General features: G+C 43.9%; 1 protein-coding gene across 2 annotated transcripts in view; it reads right to left on the reverse strand.

The window, feature by feature from the left end:
• Window positions 1–16,618, reverse strand: part of cpne2 (copine II) — a 47,921-nt gene that overhangs the window by 20,576 nt on the left and 10,727 nt on the right. For both annotated transcript variants that reach the window (XM_086108443.1, XM_086108445.1), the window contains exons 6-10: window positions 15,062–15,145; window positions 14,850–14,939; window positions 14,224–14,322; window positions 9,487–9,573; window positions 8,788–8,847 (exon numbers count right to left, since the gene is read on the reverse strand). In XM_086108443.1, coding sequence (XP_085964569.1) covers window positions 8,788–8,847; window positions 9,487–9,573; window positions 14,224–14,322; window positions 14,850–14,939; window positions 15,062–15,145 — 420 coding nt within the window. The remainder of the gene's footprint in view (window positions 1–8,787; window positions 8,848–9,486; window positions 9,574–14,223; window positions 14,323–14,849; window positions 14,940–15,061; window positions 15,146–16,618) is intronic.

Here is a 16,618-nt window from a genome sequence, read left to right on the forward strand (position 1 = left end):
TAACCAAACAAACAATATATATCAATGCAAATGTTGGGGGGAAATTAATGATAATTTCAATAACTATAATACCTGAGCCGTATTGTAGATTATTGTTTTTATTAAAAATAAATAACATTTTAAATTTGTGGAGTTGCCACGAACTGCGAGGAATGAGAATGCTTGGTCTTTTCATAAATTGTGTTGAATTCATTGAATGTCGAGCATTTGAGTATTCGATCTAATCCAGAGATGAAAGTGGAGTTTCTTGAAAATTCCGGAAATGTATATATATACAGTATACAGTAAATATTCTCTGGTACGGACTCGTGTTTGCGCTGTCCAATTTGTCCTGATAACAGAAATTCCTCATTTGGGAAATGAGCATGGTACATGTCCTTTATGAACCTGCAAGTATGTTGACAAAATGCATGTGTAACAACACAATCAATAAAATACAAAAATATACTGTCCAAAAACTGTTTATATAACAAAAACTGCAATACAGGTGTATCCCAAAAAAATCACAACAGTAAAATACGTACAGTATTTTAATGTTTATTTTTTTCTCTCTTGGGAAAAAAATGTGTATTTTGGATTGTTTTGTTGGATGCATTCTTTGGTTTATGACAATGTTTGCCTGCGTGTCATACAGTTTTCTTGCTAGTTGCAAGTAACTGTCCCGTTGATCACCGATGTCTGGTAATTCTTGTGCATACTGAAGGATTTTTGTTGCAATTTGCATTGCTTCCTTGCTGGATGGTGGCTTGTCATCAGGAGTTGAATCGATGCCTTGTTTTGTAAAGTTTCGTAGATTTGCGTCTTTCCGACTCCAAGTGTCTGCTGGATCTTTTTAACTTTGTGTCCAGCCTCGCTCAAACGGACGCATTTCACTCTCTCCGCTCCAGTCGTTACAGTTTTTCTACGTTTCGATGCGATGATCTACACGACGTAAGTGTATAAAGTTAAAATCTTTCGCAATTACAGTAAAACACGCCAATAAAAAGTCGCTTACACGTCTTCGTTTTGAATCTGATGAATGAGAATGGCGAAGCAGCACGTTTCTTTGGTCATGTCGAGTGGGTGCTGCTATTAAGCTAGTGCCGCGTTCTCCAGGACGTAAGTGAATAAAGTTAAAATCATTCACAATTACAGTAAAACACACGGCAATAAAAACTCACACGTCGTCGTTTAGAATCTGATGATCGAAAAACGCGAAGTGAAAACTTGTACAGCGTTCTGTCTTTTCCGTCGCATCGGGTGGGCGTTGCGTGTATTTAAGCTCCCGCGGCAATACACCTCCATCCGGGTTACGGGTAGTGGAATTTCCGCTTACGCAAGTTCCAGTAACACGTAATATCATAGTCAAAATGTTAATGCATAGGTTTTTATTCCGGGTGAAGGATATTCCTTTCCATAGAATTCCGGGGATGGGGATATTTACTGTATATATATATATATATATATATATACACATATATACACCGGTATACATGTATATACACAGTATATATATATATACACATAAAATTCCTCGTCTCACCCCTCGGGTGGTGTCCGTCCCTCATTCAGCTCGGGTCCTCGACCAGAGGCCAGGAAGCTTGAGGGTTCTGCGTAGTATCCTTGCTGTTCCCAGCACTGCGCTTTTCTGGACTGAGATGTCCGAGATGTCTGGATTTGGGATGGAACCCTCCATGCATGGTTAGGAGCTTTCGGGTCTTAACGTCCGTGGTCTGAATCTCTTCCTTTGGTCACTTTATTATTCCTGCAGAGTATCTGATCACTGGGAGGGCATAGCTGTTTATTGCCCGGGTCTTATTCTTGCCATTGAGCTGGCTTCTTAGGACTTGCCTCACTCGCTGGAGGTAGTGAGGCAATAAATATATCGGCTGGATAGCTCAGTTGGTAAGACATCAGTTTGGGGGACGGTGGTTCGAATCCCGCTTGGGGCAAAAAAAAAAAAAAGAGCACATAACACCATCCAGTGTGGGTCCTTGGGCAAGATCCTTCACGCTAATGCCTACCTCATACAATGATGAGAGACAATAAAATGAATGACATGTCAGCTCAGACGTCGCTCGGCCAAACAAGGTCTGCGTCAGGTGCTGGGGAACCAGAGCACCTTGATGAAAAATAGGCTACTGGAACAAAGCGGAGATGGGCGAGATGCAATAACATGGCTCTGTTGGAATGCTACTACTCAAGCAACCCTAGTCAGAGGGGTTACATGCAGAGAATGTGGGCTAAATGGTTACTGTATTTTCACGACTATAAGGCGCCATGAAAAGTCTTAAATTTTCTCCAAAATGGACAGGACGCCTTATAATGCGAAGCGTCTAGTGTATGCGCCGAGTTCCAAAGCCTGACTGAGAGCACCTCTGGCCGACACGCTGTTTATTCAGAGAAAAGTTGGGCGTGAGTGACGACAGGCATGCGTAAGTCCGCCAAATAAGTGAAGGGTGGGCATGTAAGAGGACGCCAAAGGCACGTCCCAAGCAGGTACCAGTCGCCAATGAGTGAAGGGTGGGCGTGTAAGAGGACGCTAAAGGCAGGCCCTTAGCAGGGACCAGTCGCCAATGAGTGAAGGGTGGGCGTGTAAGAGGACGCTAAAGTCTTTGAAGTCAAGATGGCGCCCGAGTAGGCAGCCGTCAGCAAGTGCTCTCATGAGCCTTGCTTTTTTGTTGTTGTTGTTTTTGTGTTTGTTTTGTCACTTTGTGTTTGTTGTTACGTCGTGTGGACCTGATGTGAACTTTTTTCAGCATTTTTTGGCCACGACATTCATCAAGGAGGAGACTCTGTGCTCGGTGGTTGCGCCTTCTCGGCAGCATGGGTATACCAGCACTGTTTTTGACTGGGAGGAATGTCGGCGCCATTTGACTGTCGTTGCTGGACAGTCCCGGGGCGCTTGTGTCTTGCGCCTGTAATGGGCAGCATTTTTCACAGCCCCGCTTTGTTCAGCGGAGAGATCGGTGCTGTTGAACGGTCTGCGGCTGGATGGATGTAAGTCTTGAGGAGCCGACGATGAGAAGAAAGGAGCGTTAGCGCGGAGCGCCGATGCGGATTTGGAACTGGGAGTCGCGGCTTGGAGTTTGAAGCGGATTACGTGGGACAGGAGAAGTGAACTCATCTCTTTTCATCAATGGACGCTCCAGCTTTGTGTTTGCTTTCAAAACTTAGCTTGTGAGATTGGGAGGCCAGCCCCAATGAATGAAATGCTGAGCGAGGCAGCAACTGACCTGAAGGCTAAGATCATGGCGAGAATGAAAGCTGGGCAACCTAGAAACCGATTACAGCGGCTATGTGAAGTACCACCTGAAAGTCTCATGGAAAGTGTGAATGCAACACTGAGGGCGATCCCTACCGTAACGATCACAGAAACCAATGAGCTGATATATGCTTCAGCATCAGTGATCTTAGAGATGCTTGGCTATAAGAGCAACCATGGAAGCCATGAGATACGTTACCCACCATGAAAAGACGGTTGGAGGCTAAGATCAAGGCGGCTCGGAAAGATGTGAGTCAATTGACGGAGGCCCAGAGAGGTGTGATGAAAAGGCCGATACCCGAGAGGTACATCCAGATGACCATACCTGAAGCACTTGAAACTGCCAAACAAAGGCTCCAAGCCTTGTCCAGTCGCCTAAAGAGGTACACGAAAGAGAATGAGGCCAGACGAATAAACAGGCTGTTCGCAACACAACCTGCGAAAGTGTACGGTCAGTGGCAGGGTCCTAACAACAGAGCTGACCCACCAAGACTGGCAACTGAAAGGTACTGGAAAGGCATATGGGAGAAGGAGGTTGCACATAACAGCAGTGCACAATGGCTGGTGACCCTGAGAGAGGATCACAGCAACCTCCCTGAACAGAACCCAGTTACCATAACAGTGGCAGACATACAGGAAAGAGTCTCAGATATAAGATAAGATAAGATAAGATAAGATAAGATAAGAAAACCTTTATTAGTCTCGCAATGGAGAAATTCCCAATTCACAGCAGCAAAGTTATGAAAGGAAGAAGTAGAACAACAAAATATAGGAGCTGCTGGAAAGGCAGCCACTCTCGCGGCGCCATTTTGAAGTCAAAACAACAAAAATAACACAACACAACACATAGGACACAGACAGTCGTGCAATCTTCACCACTTTTCTGCATACACTTTGTTGTCTGAAGCAGTTCTAGATGAAAGAGGAGAGGATCAAAGTGTCCTTTCACCAGTGGATCAGAGACTTCATGCTGAAAATGTGCACACGTCTGCTACAAGCTAAGTTTTGAAAGCAAACACGAAGCTGTAGTGTCCATTGACGAAAAGAGATGAGTTCACTTCTCCTGTCCCACGTAATCCGCTTCAAACTCCAAGCCGCGACTCCCAGTTCCAAGTCCGCATTGGCGCTCCGCGCTAACGCTCCTTTCTTTTCATCGTCGGCTCCTCAAGACTTACATCCATCCAGCCGCAGACCGTTCAACAGCACCGATCTCTCCGCTGAACAAAGCGGGGCTCTGAAAAATGCTGCCCATTACAGGCGCAAGACACAAGCGCCCCGGACTGTCCAGCAACGACAGTCAAATGGCGCCGACATTCCTCCCAGTCAAAAACAGTGCTGGTATACCCATGCTGCCGAGAAGGCGCAACCACCGAGCACAGAGTCTCCTCCTTGATGAATGTCGTGGCCAAAAAATGCTGAAAAAAGTCCACATCAGGTCCACACGACGTAAACAACACAAAGTGACAAAACAAACACAAAAACAAAAAAAAAAAGCAAGGCTCATGAGAGCACTTGCCGACGGCTGCCTACTCGGGCGCCATCTTGACTTCAAAGACCATATGAAGAACTGGACAGCACCAGGCCCGGACATGGTCCAGACCTACTGGCCAAAGAAACTCACAGCACTCTATGAGCGCCTAGCAGCACAAATGAACCAGCTGCTGAGGGATGGGACTCACCCAGGATGGCTAACCGAAGGGCGAACGATCCTGATCATGAAGGATCCCTCAAAGGGTGCAGTCCCATCCAACTATCGGCCAATAACCTGTCTCTCCACAACATGGAAGCTCATCATTGCGGCTAAGATAAGTGGACACATGGATCAATACATGAGCGAAGCACAGAAGGGCATTGGTAGAGATACCAGAGGAGCCAAACCTCACCTCCTGGTTGACAGGACAGTCGTACAAGACTGCAGGTCCCGACATACCAACCTGTGCACAGCCTGGATTGATTACAAGAAAGCCTATGACTCGATGCCACATACATGGATCACTGAATGCTTGGAGTTGTATAAGGTGAACAGGACCCTAAGAGCCTTAGTTGCAAACTCGATGAGGATGTGGAAAACCACACTTGAAGCCAATGGCAAGCCACTTACCCAAGTGTCCATCAAATGTGGCATATACCAAGGTGATGGATGCACTCTCCCCACTGCTGTTCTGCATAGGACTGAACCCCCTAAGCCAAGTAATCACCAAGACAGGCTATGGATACCACCTCAGAAATGGAGCTACGATCAGTCACCTCCTCTACATGGATGACATAAAGCTGTATGCTAAGAGCGAAAGGGACATAGACTCCCTGATCCACACAACCAGGATCTACAGCAGCGACATCGGGATGTCATTCGGGCTTGAGAAATGTAGTCGGATGGTGACTAAGAGAGGAAAGGTAGTCCGCACTGAAGGGGTCTCGCTCCCTGAAGGAACAATAGCAGACATTGTGGACAGCTACAAGTACCTCGGTCTATCACAAGCCAATGGCAACCTCGAACTGGCAACAAGGAAAGCGGCTACGGCCAAATACCTCCAGCGAGTGAGGCAAGTCCTAAGAAGCCAGCTCAATGGCAAGAATAACCATGCATGGAGGGTTCCATCCCGAATCCAGCACCCTGAGACTGTACGCAAGCCGAAAGGAAGGAGGCCGGGGACTAGTGAGTGTGAGAGCCACTGTCCAGGATGAAACATTCAAGCTCCATGAATACATCAAGGAGAAGGCTCCAACGGATGACGTACTCAGAGAATGTCTCAGACAATTGGGAACAGAGGATGAGGCGCTGGAAGAGGGACCATCATGGGAGGACAAGCCCCTACACGGGATGTACCACCGGACCATAACTGAAGTGGCCGATCTCAAGAAGTCCTATCAGTGGCTAGAGAGGGCTGGCCTAAAGGACAGCACAGAGGCACTCATCCTGGCTGCTCAGGAGCAGGCCCTGAGCACCAGAGCCATTGAGGCCCAGATATACCACACCAGACAAGACCCAAGGTGTAGGTTGTGCAAAGAGGCACCTGAGACGATCCAACACATAACTGCAGGGTGTAAGATGCTGGCAGGGAAAGCCTACATGGAACGCCATAACCAGGTGGCTAGCATAATCTACCGAAACATCTGTGCGGAGTATGGACTGGAAACCCCAAGGTCAAAATGGGAAACACCTCCGAAGGTGGTGGAGAATGACAGAGCGAAGATCCTGTGGGACTTCCAGACTTCCACTTCCGCTGAAGACTTCCACTTCAGCGCCTACGCAACCGACGTCACACACGACAACAGCTAAACTAAGCCAGCTGAGATGACACTCGAAGTCGGACGGACACGTTTTTCTGCCAATCTGTGTTTTTCCGTTTTTGTCCAAATATATTTTTTACGACAACAACTGTCTTCTCCACGGCGTCTTTTATTCGTTCCACTGGGCTTTAGTAAGTGTGTTTATAAAGAGACGAAAATCTCTTTATTGTTACTAGTGTTAGTGCCTCAACATGGCTACGCTCGTGAAAGCAAAACAACGAACTCAAACGCGTGTTCGTTCAATGTGGTCAATTAATATCCAGATTAATTTTAGGAAATTTTTCCTCAATTCTCCGGAGAAATTTTCATTAAAATTTGAAAATCCGTAATTCCGGGAAAATCCATAGGACTTTCATCTCTGATCTAATCAAAAGATGCATTTGTGCCCTAAATGATATCAAATATAAGATATGCCTGAAAGCCAAATGCTTCTATGACAAACAGCCCAGCAGCACTAGCAAACCTCTTTGTGTTGGGAGTGTTACAGAGAAATGTTTCTGTTCCCTAAAGCCGCACAACCCCGAAGAGAGGAGAGAGTTTTCCTTCCTGGAGATTAGGATTAGAGTCATTCTAAGTCTGATTGAACACCGCAGAACAGCTCAATCTGCATGCGCGTGCCTGCATGTGCACGATTTTGTCTCTTTGTACATGTTTGTGACATCTGTGAATATACAGTACATTCGGTGTGTACTACACGACGATGTGATAGTTCGATTATGCATGAATCTTAGCGTGTCTTAATCGGTGTGATTTAGCAGGAAAGGTGTGAAGACATCGAAGGTGTATGGGCACTGCGTCCTACGTCCTTCATACAGTTACGTATTTTGTGAGATGAAGTGCCAGTATGGGGAAGAAAACATTTGTTTGGAGGGATGGAAGTTTGTAAGGAGAGAGGCCGTGCGCTCAGAGTGAGATAGATAATGCACACTTGTGTGTTAAACGGTTTAGTCAGTAGACTGCAAGATGCATATGTACAGTACGTGTTGCAACCTTGAAAGCGCTGCATGTCTGTGACAAAAGATTAGGAGGGTGGAAGGCTCTCATTTGGATTTCCATCCCAACCCCCAGAACAAACGGGCCAATTTTTACATCCTGTACATCAGGGGTGTCGAACTCATTTTCGTGGCGGGCCAATTTGGAGTTATGTATTCCCTCGGAGGGCCATGAACATAGTGAAAGCACAAAATTATTACTTTTACACAACAAATTAATAGATTACGACTGTAGTTTTGAAACCAATCAAGTCGATTAAGAGAGGTTGTTCAATTATTGTTCTCGTGAGAGCAAACAGGGTAACATGATAATTGCAAAATCTCAACGTTATTTATTACTCATAACAATTCGACATTTCGGTACAGATTTTAGCTAGTTGACACACATGATTTGTTTCCACGGGCCACATAAAATGAACTTGCGGGCCGGATCTGGCCCCCTGGCCTTCAGTTTTACATTTGCTGTACATTGTGTTTATTAAAACAGTATTAAGGTCACTCTGCTGCTATTTGTAATTTCAACAAATAACACTGGGAAACACATTAAAAAAATGATTTAATCAGAGGCAAGTAAAACTTATGTTAATTTTTTTGTGTTGATTGTGAATCTGCCCTTGTCTTTTCTGTTATGCTTTGATCTGGTTACATTTGGTTTTGATACCTCATGTGCCCTTTTTTCGCCACCTGTTCTCGTTATCAGTGTTCCTTGTGTGTAACCAATTAGCTCTCAACCCTTTGTGTGTTGTCCAGGTGTTTCTCGTTGTCTCGTCACTTTGCTTGTATTTAGTTCCCTGAGTTTCTGCCAGTCTTTGTTGGGTGAGTATGTGAGCTGTGAGTATGTGAGCATACGTGTGCTCCTGTCATGTTTTGTTTCCTGTTGTAGTTTGGTTTGATACTTGTGATTTCCAGGCATTTTTTTTTGAGTACTTCGACTTAGTGTTTTTTCCATTGTACTCCTGTGTGTATTTTTTGTTAAATACATTTTGGTCAATCCACCCTGCTTTTTGGGGTCCTACAACTACCATCACGCAAAACGTGACATTTTCCCTAGCACATATACTGTAGGTTTAAATAATAATAATTGTATTATATTTTGGAATTAAGGGTTAGGTTCAGACAGGTGTCATTTTTCTGAAATGTTATAACTGTAAATTACATTTGGTAAAATCCATATTGTGCAAGCTTTTGACCAGTGTAATAATTTTGTTGGTGTCTGTTCTGACGATTCACAAGACATATATGTATTGCTATCAAACTCACAGTAAACATGAGCTGGCATCCTCCAAGTATGTAATCCAGGAAAGTGTAGACTCTTGTAATCTGGAGAAACAACATGACACATTTATTTTAGTATATTTGCCATAAGATGTCAATACAACCCATGTTTTCCTAACACCATGTCAACGGATATCATTATTGATTCATATTATTGTCGGCAGTTGGTTGCAGGAATATGCAGCAGACATGTTTGTTACTCGTGTCATGATACACTCAGTTTCATTATTTTTTTCTTCTTTTTCTGTTCACTGCATGCTCCTTTTCATGTTTGTTCTTGTTTACCCCAAGCAGCATCGTGAGCGGAGAGAACTGGCGCAAAGAAGCGCACCTTGATGTTTCTAGTCATCAGTCACAGGCTTAAGCAAAGGAAGAATTCTTTCTGCTTTGGGGTCTGACTCGTCGTAAAATCATAATTAGTCAAAACTCATTCATTCAACCAACAAATACCAGCCATGAAGCCATCTGATTTCAGGCATATGTGAATAAGATTAGATGCAGAAAAAAAATAATTATGACAGATTTAATGTCATCTTAAAACATTCAGAAACACTCAAATTTCTTATGTTCGTTTGCGTTGATTTGTTTGTTTTTGTTTGAACTTCCTAGTCAATCTTGGAATGTACAGCTCATTGAATTCAGTTTATTGATAGGAACAAATCATTGTCCAGCATTCATCCTTACCTTACAAAATTGGAGGATGATAATGCCAGAATTTTTATAATTCTTCTTCTTCTTTTGTTTCTTTGGGTTGATGCATTCAAATTCCACCTGGCAAAGATTTGGAGAAAAAAAAAGAATATGCTAAACACGGATATGATTGCAGGAGTAGCAGTTAATGGAGATTTAACTATTACTGATATAACAGTTGTGTTGTTGTTTTTAAACCATCAAACACAAAATGCTTGACGGAAGTCAGTGAACCAAAAAGTAAGGAGTTAATGCCCTGTTATGTGACTGGAAGTTTCAGCGAAAGATTTTGCATCTCAAAAGCTCTCTCATTCTTCTCCATCCCCCATCTAGCCTGTCTTTTCTTGTGAGCTCTTTTTAGACACACACCATTGGCACATGTGAACAGGCTCAGTGGGAGAACAAGTCATGTGGCTGCTTTGCTACAACACGCCCATACACAAACACTGACACATACACACATCTGATGAGGAACTCACCATTTTCTGCACAATGCATCATTAGCCGATGAAGAAAGCGTAAATGGAAAATTCAAATCCATTCGATGTCTATTCAGCACAGATTTCAAACTCATTCAGGAGTATAAAGCATATCTACACATATGAATAGTCATAATGATTAACGTCATACATTTTGAATTAAGATACAGATTAGCCCAAAGTGCATGGCTTTGGGCAAATTACTGCAGGTAATTGAGTAATTTAACAAAATCATAATTTCATGAACAACAAGGGCTTATTGTTTTGACATGAAGAGCAGAATTTGGAACCAGAATCAGAAACTGGCATGGAAGAAAATCTTTCTGACAAGGTGTCATTGAGGAACTCAAGTTTAAAAGACACCAGGCCAGGCCCAACCCTGTGTGACTAAATAAAGGACCATAGCAACTGACAACATCAAGTACCCGATCGGCGATCACAGTTACAACAGGGCAGGCCCTGACACATCTTAGGATGGACTCCTGGTCTTGATTGGCTTTCTACAATTTTCCATTGCTTTAAGAATGACAACCGGAAGAGAGGTTGGATGCTACCCCAAGATCATTACAGAAGGCTTACCATATCTGAGACGTGAGCAGGGAAACAATGTCAATGGGGATGCCATGGAGCTTGAAAACATGGCTGACCAGGATGTCCGCAGTCTCAAGGGCGAAGGGAAGTTTGGGTAGAGGAATGAAATGAACCATCTTGGAGGATCGGTCAACTGTGGTCAATATGACTTGGTTTCCATCGGAGGGAGGCAGACCAGAGAAAAAATCGATTGACGGGTGGGACTAGGGATGGTTAGGGATGGGTAGAGGTTGCCTATGGGGCGATGGTGAGAGGACTTCCCTCGGGAGCAGATAAAGCATGCCGGGACAAATGTCCTGATATCCTGGGCCCCCCTGGATCAGTAAAAGAGTTGTCGAAAGAACTGGAGTGTTCTAGTCACCTCAGTATTGTAGTTGTGCCAACTTGGAAGAGTGTCCCTATGGCAAGCTATTGCGAGCAGACAAAATTCAGGATGAAAGCTATGAATTTAGGCACTTGGCAGATCGCAGATGTGTGAGGTTTTAGTGATCTGTTCGTACTAGAAAGGGATCTCAGCTCCATCCAGCCAATTTCTTCATTCCTGGGCACCACAGCCAACAGTTCACTGCTGCCGACATAAAAGTACGGTAAAAGGTTCTTCACCAGCGGGAGCAGGCATCTCGGGGCTTTTAGAAGGCTGGGTGACCAGTTGAGGAGTGGTACAAGGGAAGGAGGGCATGTCTAGCGCTCCGACGACTTTCTCTTATGCGATTGTCAATCCGAATCACCACGGAATTAATTGCTCCTCCTGAGTGGACAGCTGATCATGAAGCTCCGATCGCCCGCAAACAAAAGCTGCTTTTTGCTAGCCTCATTTCATCACTCCCAAAGGCCAAAATCCTGAACTCAATGGTATAGTTTGCAGCTGACTGAGAGCCCTGATGTAATGACATTAGCCGTTTGCTGAAGGATTGATCAATAAAGGGCTGATCAAAGACTTAGATGTAAAAGAGGTACGTAAATGATTCGAATGTCTCGGATTTTGATCTCACAAAGATTAGGCCCACCTCCCTGCTCGTCCCCAAAGCAAGTTAACAACAAAAGCCAACTTAGGTTAGGTTGCTGCCCAAAAACCAACCAACAGCAGGAATCTGCCTGGCCGGAATAATGTTCGGGCGGCGGAATGTTGAGCTCTCAGTGAAAAGGTGAAGCAGCAGCAGGTGAGATGCTCACTACCTGATGGGAGGTCGCTAAGTGGGTTGCAGCAGGTTGTGACATCTGCAGGGAAGCGCTGGGCATCAACTGGGCGGCCATTGAATTTCCATTGGTACAACAATTCTGAATAGAGTCCATAACCTTCTTCAGGAGGTTCTCGTGTCTGTCAAGCATTGCTTTCTAATCGCTCTGACAGCTCGGTGGATTATGTCTTGAGTCTACTGGGTCTATGAGTGTCAGAACATACTGTGACGTGAGAAGCAGAATTTGGACCCAGAAGCAGAGAAGGCATGGGAGTGGCAAAGTAAAAAGTCTTATTAGATTTATAAAAATACAAAGAAACAATAGAAAGCAGGGCTGGATGCAATGAGGCATGGAAGATAATTTGACATTCTGACGTGTCATTGAGAAACAAGTTTAAATAATGAAAGACACCAGGTCACGCCCAATCGTGTTTGGCAAAATAAGGACCATAGCAACTGACAACATCAAGTACCCAAACAGTCACAATAATTGTATTGGCATGATTTCTGTTGTTTTCATTTACTTTAAATTAAACTTTTAATGAAAATATTCAGCATCTTCAATGTACCATTAAGGAAACATCAAGCTTATGAACTTGAGTAGTTTGCTTCAGCTGGGAGGAAACAAAAATAAGACAACTTAAAGGATAAGTTCATCAAAGCTGTAGTGCTCTCATGGGGAAAACTCATTTTGCTTAGTTTGGGTAAATGAGAGAGAGAAAAAAACTAGCAAATGATAATGTAGAGCAGTTTTACAATCACAATAATAAGCATACCGTATGATTAAATGAAGTCACTGATGGGGTCGTGGTACAATCGCCTGACTTTGGTACAAGTGGTGTGGGTTCAGTGATGATGTGATTGTAATTGCGAATGGTCCTGTGACCAAGTGGTGAGCAGTTCAAGGTGTAGTCTGTCTTTAGTCCAAAGTCAACTGGGATAGGCTTGAGCATTCTGCCTCCCTGAATAGAATAAATGGGATTGAAAATGGATGGTTGGATCATGCAAAATGTATATTTCTCCAATTTTGCCAATCAACAAGTTATGATCTTGGTGGAATTTCAAGTGTTCATAATAATGTGGCTGCTGAATATATAATTCATATTTAAATCAGTATTATAAAATTGTGGAATTTACATAGTGGCACAAGTATGCAAAGTATATGTCGAATTCTTGCTAGCGGCCACTTTCCAATATTCTGATTGAGGGTTTTGTTTAGGATGTTTACTAAACAAACAAACAAAAAAAATCCTCCACAATTTCATTGGTTAATTAAGCTGAAGGACCCTACAATATTTGAATCGGTACCATACTTTCTGACAGCATGTTATTGATGTAATACATTGCCACCGAATGCCTTCACACAGGCCCAAAAACTGTCTCCCAAGCTAAAGGCAGTCAGTTATGGCAACCTAAACGCCAGACAGCCTCAGAGATTTTATGTGGACAAATGGTGGATTCAACAGAGGAACAAAGCGATAAGTAAAGAACAAAACCTGGGCGCATAGAACAGATATTGAGACAGATGGTGGAGATTCTTCTGTTATGATGTGCAGTGTGAGTTTGCTGGCTGAACATTTGAGCTGGTGTGAAACTGGAGTGATTTTAATGAGTGTTGTCTTGTGTGGCTCACCGAGGCCAGGAAGCACCTCTAGACCTACTGGCTACCATCAACTGCTTTAAAAACAGATCAGAGAAAGGGGGAAAAAAATAAGCAATGGACTGGTTTTATTTGTAAACTATAGATCAGGTTCTCTGGTCACACTATACAATCCGTATCTGTGGCCCTCACAATTTGTTATCGGCATCGTAACCATTTGGGATTTCAACCACTCATGCAGGTTTTCAATCTTTTTCATTTATTGCAAAGTACAAGTAATATTTTTTATAGTCCGCAAATGTGAGGTTGATGAGAAAAAAAAACAAAAAACTCAATGTATAATCAGTTGAACTGTGTGTGTGGGTGATGGGGTTTTTTTTCCTTTTGGTAATTTCCTATACTTTGCACAGGTAGAAATGTGCCTAAATTGGCGTTTGCAGTGTTGTGGGATAGAAAGTAGCCGACTCTCAGCCAATCGTAGCGGCATCCCTTATTTGTGTTAAAACCAAGAAAATTGGTGTGCATGCAGAGTTTGACGTTGCAGATGCAGAAATAGACTCGCTGGGGTGAGTATATACAGGTAAACCGCAAAATCTCCCCTAGCGGGTGATATCTCCTTGCAACCCGATCAAGCATCTATGTGTAAGGGTACAGCAGCTCCATGTACGGGAATGCCCAATGACGTGCATCACAGTCCCAAACACATTACACTAAACTTGCCAAAAATAACCCAAATGATAATGCAACTGTTTCTACGGAGAGCGCACGGGCGTCTGCCAACGAAAATTGGGCCCAAAATGTTCAACTTTCACCTCAACTTATTACACTGTGTATCATAAACAGTTTTAGTGAAGATGGAAAGCTTCAAGAAAACAAGCATTACCTCCACGGAATTCTGAGCCTCACTCATCTTGGCCACTGTTGTTTGGAATTCTCCAATGAAGTCATGGCCTCCGTCATTATCATAGTCATAACACAAAACCTGTTATTGTGTAAGACAAATAATACATCAGTGATTCTAATAGTAAATGGGCGCTCACTTATATAGCGCTTTTCTACCTTGGGTACTCAAAGTGCTTTACGCTGTAACCTCATTCACCTACAGATGACGCAGCATCAGGAGCAACTGGGGGTTCAGTGTCTTGCTCAAGGACACTTCAACATGGTCGCAATGGCCAGAGTTCGAATCACCAACCTCTGGGTTGGGAAACGACCACTCTACCACTGAACCATGCCGCCCCCATGCATAGGTGGGTAGCTTGCAGTTGAGCCAATGTGAAAATTTAACAGCATATCCATAGTCGTTGCTTGCATTATGGAAGGCTTAAAAAAATGCATTCCAAATTCAATTAATACTTTGCACATATGCATTTCTACTAAAGGGTTGGTTTCTGCATTTAGACGTGAATTATGGAAAGACCAAGTAGTCATACAGTGTTCCATTGGAGTGGAATGAAAGTTCAAGGAGAAAAGCCATGTGGCTGCAGCTTTGTACAACATGAAACTGACCTTGATATTTCTGGTCACATCTCCATTACAGAGAGAAACAAGAGGCACAGTAAACTGTTTCCAAGAGGGGTCCAAAGTGTTCTTTATGACCTTGGGTGACACGAAGATACACAAGTAACAATTAATTCATTAAATCAAAAAGTACCAGCCATAATACCAAGTCACACCCACAACAGAAACATACTTGAGTACATAAGTAAAAACGGACTCACCTCCGTCCTGTGCACCAGCATCCATTTGTCATCTTCTCCCTGTTTGTGAAATTCCAGATAGGGGTCTGACTTCCCAAAGAAGTCCTGCAAAGAACAAGGACGCATTATGTTGGTGTTGTCTTATATAGTTAATGGCCTCAATATTTGTCAACAGCAGATCCGTTTTGGGGTGTAAGTGTCAGCGGGTCATGATTTTCATGTCGCTCTGCATGCGTTCGCCAATTTGGCAGACCGGTCTCCGCCAAGATGGGCATGCCAGGGCAGCATCAAGAGTGTCGCTGGAGATGGGCCTGGCAGTGATAATTTGGTTTCAGAAAGTCCATCTAAATTTAGCCCTGCTCAGATCACATCTATGGGTAGACAGCTGGTCGAATGTGATTTTGGTGATCGGCACATTCACGTTCTGAGTTTATTTGATCGGGACGCAGGAGCGCCACAACCAGTATGAAACAATCTGAATCATTGTAGAAATCAATTAATTGAAAGCATCATTATTATTATTATTATTATTATTATATAGATTTCAATCATCCCATTTAGCAACACGGCTATAGGAGGCACATGAACGATCAGGTTGGCAGGGGGTCTCCAAATGTCCACTTCACGGTGCAGCTGTGCTCTCTGCCATGTTAAGATCCAAGTACCAGGACACAGCATTTAAAGGGAATTAATGGAGCCACTTTGATTGCCCATAAATGAAGTCGGCTGTGACCACTCCCACAGTGTCACAGCACTCGCTCTGTATGATCCGCCTGCCTGTGCTCACCTGTGAAACTGCCAGACTTTCTAACCTGCCTCCATAGAGAGTTACACATGTGCCACGCAGGATTTATGCCATTCACGACAAAGAAATGAATTTAAAAAAGAGGCCCGTTGGGCCTTTTTGGCATATGGGACTCGGGATGCAGCTGATAACTATCAGCTGACTCAGTGGAAAAAAAACTTGGGCATGGGAGGAGTTTGATGAGGCCAGTTTTGAGGAAATTCAGGTCCAACATCCGGCGTTTCAGGAGGGGTAAGCAGTGCACCATCGACACTGTGTAGAGTGGGGATGGAGCTGTACATCATCTGCAAGGTTCTTGAGGGTGCATGAGAGTTCACCCATGACACATGAGACAGCTACATGTTTTTTGTAGACGGGGAGAAAGCATGGGGAGTTCGGGAGTAGGGTGTATCAAACCCCCCAATATGGGTTGTTCAGTTCCCGTACGACCAACATCAGAGTCTGGTCTTCATTGCTGGCAGTAAGTCAAACTCGTTTCCAATGAGGGTTTCACTCTGCCAAGGTTGCCCTTTCCCATTAATCCATCCATCCGCCCATTTTCTAATCTTCTTATTCTCACAAGGGTCGTGGGCATGCTGGAGCCTATCCCAACCGTCAACCTGCAATCTCCAACTATCACTGGAGCTGTTTGCATGCGAGTATGAAACCGTGACTAAAATCAGCAACTCCAAATCTGAGATCATGGTCCTCAGTTGTGAAAGGGTGGAGTGCCCTCTCCAGGTTCGGGATGAGCTCTTGTCCCAAGGGGAGGATTTCAATGGGTGAGAATGCCT

This window comes from Hippocampus guttulatus, chromosome 4 (genome assembly GCF_054856545.1).
Source record: "Hippocampus guttulatus isolate MCC_2025c chromosome 4, RoL_Hgut_1.0, whole genome shotgun sequence".
NCBI classification, from domain to species: domain Eukaryota; kingdom Metazoa; phylum Chordata; class Actinopteri; order Syngnathiformes; family Syngnathidae; genus Hippocampus; species Hippocampus guttulatus.